Source organism: Rutilus rutilus, assembly GCF_951802725.1.
Source record: "Rutilus rutilus genome assembly, chromosome: 14".
Classification (NCBI taxonomy): domain Eukaryota; kingdom Metazoa; phylum Chordata; class Actinopteri; order Cypriniformes; family Leuciscidae; genus Rutilus; species Rutilus rutilus.
Genome location: NC_140219.1, coordinates 100,320 through 110,000, shown reverse-complemented (window position 1 = coordinate 110,000; position 9,681 = coordinate 100,320). Strand labels below are relative to the sequence as shown.

The 9,681-nt window shown below is 45.2% G+C and overlaps 1 protein-coding gene across 1 annotated transcript in view; it reads right to left on the bottom strand.

Moving 5' to 3' along the window:
* Positions 1-9,038, bottom strand: part of mcm7 (minichromosome maintenance complex component 7) — a 12,946-nt gene extending 3,908 nt beyond the window's left edge. The window contains exons 1-9 of the mRNA XM_084430830.1: positions 8,860-9,038; positions 7,646-7,725; positions 7,387-7,551; positions 5,213-5,337; positions 4,241-4,421; positions 4,020-4,157; positions 3,764-3,913; positions 3,140-3,254; positions 906-1,037 (exon numbers count right to left, since the gene is read on the bottom strand). Coding sequence (XP_084286956.1) covers positions 906-1,037; positions 3,140-3,254; positions 3,764-3,913; positions 4,020-4,157; positions 4,241-4,421; positions 5,213-5,337; positions 7,387-7,551; positions 7,646-7,725; positions 8,860-8,890 — 1,117 coding nt within the window. The 5' untranslated portion in view covers positions 8,891-9,038. The remainder of the gene's footprint in view (positions 1-905; positions 1,038-3,139; positions 3,255-3,763; positions 3,914-4,019; positions 4,158-4,240; positions 4,422-5,212; positions 5,338-7,386; positions 7,552-7,645; positions 7,726-8,859) is intronic.
* Positions 9,039-9,681: the final 643 nt, after the last annotated feature.

Below are 9,681 nucleotides of genomic sequence, written 5' to 3'. Positions count from 1 at the left end.
ACAGTAACACACCAGTGCGATACATCCATATGAAGACGTTGTTCTACAGGTTCGTCGTCTTCATTTTCATCTCGCTCCGGCTCCGACTCTGGCTCGAACATGTAAGGCTGGCTGGACAAGTCTTCCGTTGTTGACATTTTGTTAATAACGTGTGAATAAAAAGTTTCTGTGCCGCTAGATAATCGTATCTCTGCTATCAAACTACAAAAATGGCCGAACGGGGTGGAGTTGAACCTCTGCATCCTGGAGAGGGGGCGGGGTATGAAGTGTCTCAATTGTATTTAAAGAGACCGCACCAAAACGAGTTGCTCTCAGACGCACATCAGAAAAGGGGTAGAAAAGGGGCCTGTGGAGCTATAATAATGAAGAATTCAGACCCAAGCATTGCAGTTCCGCTTTATATAGACTACAAATGTATGATTTATATGTAAAAAGGAACAATTTAAAAGCATGATATGTCTCCTTTAAATCACTCAAGCGTGAGACGACTCGCGCTGCTTTCAGTGCTGCACACGTTTCTAATCACTGAGTGTTTACTTGTCTTTAATAATGCTGTAAGTTTATATTAGTTAAGCTAGTTGTTTTTCTATGGTATTTTTAAATAGGCAAACGTTGCTTGCGCAAGTGTTCTTTAACCCTGTTTGATATTCAGCTACAATTATATGTTTTGCAGTAAGGCTAGATGTGAATGATATCCAAGTTGTTGTTTTTTACTTATTGGAATTGAAATTAGTAATTGATAAGCAGAATCGTTAAATTAAAACGATACCCAACCCCAGTCACAGGAGAAGAGTCCGACGCTCAGGTAAAGTGAAGTGAATAAGGCATTTAGATGAAGGGTTAGTTGTTAGAGACTCTGATGAGAGTGAAACCAAACAGATGTTGATCAGATGTTGACCTCTGACCTCTGATCTTCATGCCCCGCGGCGCCTGCTCCACTCCCCCCACCAGCAGCAGCAGCAGCGCCTTCTTCACATCCTCGTGCCCATAGATCTCAGGAGCGATCGAGCCCGCCAGCTTCTCGTAGAAGTCCTCCTCTGCGCACACACACACACACACACACACACACACACATATCAGTACTAGGCTTGGGCGGTATTCGAATTTTGATACCGTCAAACCTCCTCCCTATTTTACCGGGGTATACGGTATTACCGTGACTAATTAAAAATTATGACATAATGGGCTCAGACGGCATCACCAAACTGTGGGCTTGTGCCTACACCGTTCAGAAACTGAATGCCAGATCGGGCAAACATAAAAAAAATTATTAAAAAAAATAAAGCCCAACCCGTGCACGTTGAGTCCGGCCGACGGCATTAACTGTTATTATGAGCCCGAGCCCACCATTATTCAACATAATATCTGTGTGCGTGCAACAAGCAAGAAGTGCTTTTGTAATCCGGTGACGCGTGTCCATTGATTTTTATTAATAAAACTTTTCTGCAAAGATGGAAGTTGACGATCGCCATCTCTGTAGTGAACGCGCCTATAGAGAGAAATGCACATCATTACACAATCAGAGAGTGGCCTTTTTCTTTTCGTTTAATGAAATTGACGATCGGCATCTCCGTATGAACGCGCCTAGAGAGAAATGCACATCATCGCCAGCAGCCATATCACCCTGTAGCCCAAGACTGGTTGCCCACTGAAGCTAAGCAGGGCTGAGCCTGGTTAGTACCTGGATGGGAGACCTTCTGAGAAAACCAGGTTGCTGCTGGAAGAGGTGTTAGTGAGGCCAGCAGGGGGCGCTCACCCTGTGGTCTGTGTGGGTCCTAACGCCCCAGTGTAGTGATGGGGACACTATACTGTCAATGAGCACCGTCCTTCGGATGAGACGTTAAACCGAGGTCCTGACTCTCTGTGGTCATTAAAAATCCCAGGATGTCCTTCGAAAAAGAGTAGGGGTGTAACCCCGGCATCCTGGCCAAATTTGCCCCTTGGCCTCTGTCCATCATGGCCTCCTATTCATCCCCATACACTGATTGGCTTTATCACTGTCTCCTCTCCACCAGTAAGCTGGTGTGTGGTGGGCGTTCTGGCGCAATATGGCTGCCGTCGCATCATCCAAGTGGATGCTGCACATTGGTGGTGGCTGAGGAGATTCCCCCCTTTCATGTAAAAGCGCTTTGAGTAGGCCTACCTAGAAAAGCGCTATATAAATGTAATTAATTATTATTATTATTATTATTATTATTATCATGGATTACTTAGCCTAATCAGTGAGTAGCCTATTTCTTTCGTTTTTAATTGTTTCGTTTAAATAAATTTCAAGCTTTATTTATATATATTTGTCATGTCTGTGAGGCATAGCCTACACTGAGTTTAGGTTAATTTATGAGATTTCAATGCAAGTGACCGCGGCATGCCCATCATGTCATGATTATCCAGGCAATTGGTTGATGAAAAATGTATTAAAATTAAGAAACAATTTATACAAAACGAAATTTATTGAAGTGGTCAAATCGTCTGACTCCCGATGCATCCCATCTTATTTGTGCCGTTCACTTTTCATAATCAACAAAGATGGAAAAAATAACATTATAATATTTAAACAAATACAAAACTTAATGCGCTTATTTAATGAACTCGAGAACAAAACGCATCCTGGCAGCAGTGAGTGGGGGTTGTTTCGGAGACATTAGGTTAGAGGTGTTTACATCTCTTGTATTTACCGCCTCTCCCTTCTCATTCGGTTGGAACCAGAAATATTGCCAAACTGCAACCACACATAAGCATTTTTTAGGCAATAAATAAATTGTATATATTATAGGCTATATAAGTGCCGGTAATGACGGTATTGAAACTGATACCGGTGCTATTTTAAGATCCCGCGGTATCCGATATTACCGTAATACCGCCCAACCCTAAGCAGTACACAGGCTCTGATGAAGTCCTCCTCTGCAACAGAATCAATCAATCAAAACTAACTTTATCTGGACAATAACTTTATTCTAGAGCTGCTGTAAAGCCTAAACACTCTGTTACTGTAATCTCCTGTTATCACTGTAAAGCTGCTTTGGAACAATCTATATTGTTAAAGCGCTGTATGAAGGTGACTTGACACACACATCAGTCGAGAGGCTCTTTCTGAAGTTCACACACACACACACACACACACACAAACACACAGCATTACCCGTGATGTGCCGCAGCTCTTCGTCGCTCAGCTCTTCAGTTCCCAGCTCATCATCCTCAGTCTTATTCATCAGAGTGATACAGTGACACTCCAGATACGTCTCCGACAGCAGACCCTGACACACACACACACACAGGTAAACATACATAACCCTACACACATCAACAGATACACCTGAACCAAGGAAACCCAAGATTGAGGTCATGTGATATGTTTAGAATCAGAGGAAGACAAACATAGGGCGGGGCTTGGTTCCGTCTGCCGGTTGATTGGCTGTTGAGATGTGCGTGTGGCACATAATGTGAGGAAGGGGCGGGGTCAAAGCGCACTAAACGACTGGAGACCAGCACGAGTCACCAGAGAAATGCATTTATGACATTTAAATTAATTTGTGATAGTGTTAGTGATGAACCCTAACCCTACTGGAGAAACCTCATCACTGACTGTTATTTCCTGTTTATCCCTGTGAAGATGCTCTGTATCTGTAGTCTATAAAGCGCCGTAGAAATAAAGATGATCACAATTGATCAATTACATGCATTAAAATTTGAGCGAGTGAGTGAATGAGTGTGTGTGTGTGTGTGTGTGTGTGTGTGTTTGTGTGTGTGAGAGAGTGTGTTTCACCTGCACAGCCTGTCTGAACCCCGAGCGCAGCAGAGGCAGGAATATCCCAGAAACGGCCACATGATCTCCGGGCTGAGCAACACGCGTGTTCTCTCCGCGTGTGTAGATGCTCATGCAGCGAGGGATGTTCCCCACCGGAACCTGATCACTCTGATCAACACACACACACACACAATCAACATCATGAAGCTTCACACACACACACACACACACACACACACACACACACACACACACGTGACGCTCGCACACATACGTGCTCCTGGATGCGCAGCTCCTGGAACTTGATGAACTTTGACCCTCGCGTCTGCAGGTACAGCCGGCCTCCTGATTTGTTGGTGACGCACTCCTGACTGGGACACATGATGAGCGGAGTAAAGCTGGGAGAGGAGATCTGAGGAAGAGGAGTGTGTTAGCAGGAGCACACACTCACTCACTCACTCACTCACTCACTCACACACACACACACACACTCACCGGCTGGTACGTCTCGGCGCCGCACTGGTCACATGTGTACGTGGCGACGGCCATCATGGGCTTGACCTCGGTGGCTCTGGTGACGATACCTCTGACGGTGACCAGCTGACCGATGCTGTCGGCCTTCACATCGCGCACAACCCTCGGCTTCAGCGTAGAGGGAGGCCGGAAGTACACCTCACTGACACACACACAAACACATTCATGAGCGATGAGTGTGTGTGAGTGAGTGTGTGAGAGTGTGTGTGTGAGTAAGTGAGAATGAGTGTGAGCGAGTGTGTGAGAGTGAGCGAGTGTGTGAGTGAAAGCGAGTGAGAATGAGTGTGTGAGAGCGAGTGTGTGAGAATGAGTGTGTGAGAATGAGTGTGTGAGAGTGAGTGTGTGTGTGCGCGAGAGTGAGTGAGAGTGTGTGAGTGAGAGTGTGAGTGAGCGAGTGTGTGAGAGTGAGCGAGTGTGTGAGAGAGCGAGTGAGAATGAGTGTGTGAGAGTGAGCGAGTGTGTGAGAGAGCGAGTGAGAATGAGTGTGTGAGAGTGAGCGAGTGTGTGAGAGAGCGAGTGAGAATGAGTGTGTGAGAGTGAGTGAGAGTGTGTGAGTGAGAGTGAGAGTGAGCGAGTGTGTGAGAGTGAGCGAGTGTGTGAGAGTGAGCGAGTGTGTGAGAGAGCGAGTGAGAATGAGTGTGTGAGAGTGAGCGAGTGTGTGAGAGAGCGAGTGAGAATGAGTGTGTGTGTGCGCGAGAGAGTGAGTGAGAGAGTGTGAGTGAGCGAGTGTGTGAGAGTGAGCGAGTGTGTGAGAGTGAGTGTGTGTGTGCGCGAGAGAGTGAGAGAGAGAGTGTGAGAGAGCGAGTGTGTGAGAGTGAGCGAGTGTGTGAGAGTGAACGAGTGTGTGAGAGTGAGCGAGTGTGTGAGAGAGTGAGTGTGTGTGAGTGAGAGAGAGTGAGAGTGTGTGTCTGTGTCTGTGAGTCAGTCACTCACAATCTGCGCATAAGTTCAGACGGATACTGGTTCCTGGAGTCATGTGTGTCTGCAGGGTCGCGACCCCTGGTCTCCATCATCAGCCGGTGCTCGATATAAACGTCCAAGGCATCTTTCGCCACCACCTACAGAACACACACACACACACACACACACACACACTCTATCAGTGACACACTCACACACAAGCACTGTACGTGTACAGATAGAGCTAGGCCTGTCGCGATAGTCAATAAATCAATTAAATCGCACGATAAAAAAAAAAGAGCTCGATAATTTTTCCGGCCGCGATAATTCCATTTGCATTGTTTGTTTTCCTCGTCTCTCTCTCTCTCTCTCTCTACCAAAGAGACTGGATGACCACTCGCGGTTCCTTCGCGTATATGAGGAGTGAACTCTCTTGTCAGTCACATGGTCTTTGTATGGGAAAGCGCCGGCGGGACTGCTTGCGGCGACTGCCGGGAGAGAGAGAAGACGCTAGTTGTGAGTTGGAGAAAAAAAAAAGAAAAAGATGGAATTGGTTTCAAAGCCAAACGCGAGCGAGCCCGATCTCATGAAAATGCGTATCTATACCACGAATGTTATTTCTCATGCCATTTATACGCCAAAAATAGTTTTTGCGTGCATATGAAACGCTCTTTATGGCGTGTAATACGCACGCACTCCTCACCCCTAATCCTAACCAAGTATTTTCAGTGCGCTGCATATACACACAATAAAGTGCGTCTCCGTCTTCCTGACAGTACACAATCACTCGGGCGTTTAGTCGACACAGTAACAGGAGGAGTGCAGAATGGTGTGATATGGCCTGTTGAGGCTTTTAGTTGTTTACAAAGGTCCTATCTGCCAGTTCTGCCTGTTATGGAATGCATCACTATTTATGTCTGAGCCTAATGTTTAATATTTATTCAAGTGAATTTTTTTGTTAACAGACACTGAGAGTCCATTGCTTTTATTGTTCTTGGTTGTTTTGTTCATTTTTTGTGGATATTTAAAATGTTTTCCATTTTCAATGTTTAATATTCTTTAGAAATAAAAGTTTATAGATCTTTGAAAAGGTGTACCTGCATTATTATGCCATTATCATTATATTAGATGAAAATGGTCTCAGAACGACAATATTATCGTTTATCGCAATAATTTCTTGGACAATTTATCGTTCAGAAATATTTGTTATCGTGACAGGCCTAGATAGAGCTCATGCGGATAGAGCTGAACACACTCGTTATAGATTAGTTATGGTTAGCCAGGGTTATGGTTAGCCAGGGTTAGGGTTAGCCAGGGTTAGGGTTAGCCAGGGTTAGGGTTGGGTTAGCCAGGGTTAGGGTTAGCCAGGGTTCATCAGCCTTTCATGCGCTCGTCCTTCAGGGCAGGTCAATCCGCCATTCCAAGTAATAAAGTTGCTTGTCCAGGATTTTTTTACATTTGTGTGTTTTACACTGAAATATTACAACAGCATTAAATAATGTTATGAGATTGTTTAAAATATTTTTTGAACATACAAATAAGAAATGTTGGAAATAATGATATTTTTAAACCAAGCGAGTCAGTGAATCATTTACTCCAGCGGCTGATTCGTCCAGGAATAAGATGTCTATGAATGAGTCAGTGAATCTTTGACTCAAACAATTCATTCTAAACGCTGAACATTCAGTGATGAAACACGAGTGTTGCTGTGAGACGCTGTGGCTCTGCTAAGATCTGTGTGTGGGACTATTAGACCTGCTGAAACTGAACTAAAACAGTCAATATAAAGTCTAAAATGTACGTGACTTAATATGAACAAATTAAACTGAATACAAAATCAGTGTCACATCTTTAATGTTGCTGGTATTCAGCACTCCTGGTCATGTGATGATGCTTCACTGTATCATGTGTTATAAATATAGAAATCCACATTTTGAATGTTCAGTACGCTAAGCGAGTTTCTATATGTGTTGCGCTCATTTGTTTCCATTTCTCCTCATGAGGCTGTGAGAGCCTCAACAGCACAACCATGTTACCATCAGTATATTATATAATTATTCACTATTAATCACCACTTACACTAATTGAATGCAGAATCATTCTCATGGTTTGGTGATTCGCCCACAAGCGTTAATGAGTTCACTCTACAGACGCTCTCTGCAATCAGTGAATGTACTGGCACATCTCACACACACACACACACACACCTCTCGCTCTCGGTACTCCGGCAGCAGCTCGTGAACCGCGTCTGCAAACAGTCCTGCGTAGCGTTTGCCGTTCTCACACACACTCTCCACCAGCTCAGGGTCTTCCTCCGCCACGTCGTCCAGATCCACCAGCAGCGCCACTTGCTCTCTGTGGGCCAGCGACACCTGCACGCACACACACACACACACACACACACACACAGGTGAGCCGGAGTCTCACACACACGGAGGCTCGTCTGCAGGAACTGTAGGATCTCACCAGCTGAGCGCCGTATTTGAAGACCTTCTTCCCGGACTCATCCTCGCTGTAGAACTCCTGCAGGAAGCGCTTGCACTTCTCTGGGAACACAGAAAACCACGATCACACACACACACACACCCGAGGAAAGCAGTGCGTGGGAGTGTTTGTGCACGTGCAGGAAAAGTTTCAGATGAGCGCGCGACCAAGCAGTGCACAAACACATAAGTCACGTGATCCGTGTTCGTAAACAAACGAGCCAAAACAGAAGAGCAGCCGAAACAAAAGGGCTTTAATGTCCAAAACTCATGATACACTCTTCGAACAGATGAAATTAACATGATTTCAGCTTTAAACATTTACTAGTAACTGTTCAGACGAGAATACGAAGATAAATGAAGTGAAACTGCGCGCAAATGATCGACGCGTCCAACAGCCTCATAATGACTCGAGCAAAACATCGCGTTGTCGTGTCGATCAGCCGCATCGTGACTCGAGTCCAACGCGCGCGACATCGCTGCCATCAGCGTCTGCGATATAACTGACGCGCGCGTAACGCCACTCGACGGCTGGTGTTATTGTAAACAAAGCAGCACATGGTCCTCGTGCCCGACTACAGCCACGCGCTTCCGCGATCCCTCCGCGCTTCACAAACTAGACCCGTCCGGACCGAAATCTGAGCTCATCAGCATAATCTTCATCATTATCATCTTCATCTTCATCGGTCCGTGGCTCTGGTGTCAGTTAGGGTCACGCGGCTCCGTTTTACACGTACAGGATAAACTTTCACATCGTGCTTTGAAGCGACTCTACGACAATACAGTAGCGACCGATCAGAATAAACAGACACACGTGATTCTGGACGGTCCGTTAAACTTTAGATTGGGGAAAAAGCGTTGTCGGAAGCGAGCACGTGATCTGCGCGCGCCGCCGCTCTTTGTTCCAAAACTCCATCCGGGCACTTCAGCAAGTGCGCACCCGCGCGGCCGCCGCGAGCGACTATAAAACTAAGTTAAACCTGCTGCTTTTACACAAACAACGAAACATCGCACACATGTATAACAGATACACGTTCCGCTCGAGTTCTCATATAAATGATTCATATGCGACTTTATTCTACTTTCATTTCGTCGAACTTTGATGCGTGTCCGAAACTCAGAAACAGAGAAGAGTTCTTCACAAATAAATCTAACGTTACTGTTAAATGTGCGCCAGAAGTGAATTTCCCAACTTACCCTTTTCCGCCATATAATCCTTGGGTGCCATGTTTATCGCGGAAATGTGAATAATTACGTCTCTGAGATAAATATGTGAATATTTCGCTTAGGAAACGCTTTCAGAGACTAAAGACGCAACAGGATCTCGAGGACAGCTGCGAAAACTGGCGCGAGTCTGCTGGCGCTCTCCACCAATCAGAGCGCGTCTGGGCGTGCGTGGGGGCGGGGCTGCGCTTGTGGCGCGAAAATCTTACAAACGTAGTGTGTCATGTGAGCGGAAGGACCAATAGCTTTGCGCTTTGAAACGGCGGTAAAAAAAAGATGCCATGACAAAAGCTGCAAACAGTTCAAAACATCCGCCAGCACGAGCCCGGAAGGGAGTTTATGATATATGATATATGAACAAAATATGGAGCAGGAATGATTAGTGATGGGAGAGACGAAGCTGTTCGAAACTCATAACCAACTGAACCGATGATTGTGCCTCGAAACGCCACGCGCGCGACACCTGGGAAATTAATCTGTAAAATGGAATCATAAAATTGTTTAAATATGAAGTGTATGTATAGTATGAATTTGTAATGGTTGTTTTTGCTTTGTATGGAGGACGTGGCTGGTCAGCCAATGTTGTCCCCAATAAAGACCATGACAATATAAATGATAAATAACGCCACTTGAATTCTAAGCATTTTGAAGGTAATTAAAAATAATAAATTGAGACACTTTACAGCACTTTGAGACCATATATCAGCATTTCTCCTCAGTCCCCTAATAAACTAGCTGATTTTTTACATAGTTTCAGTAAAGATTCTCTCTAATGTACGTATTCTTTTCAATTAA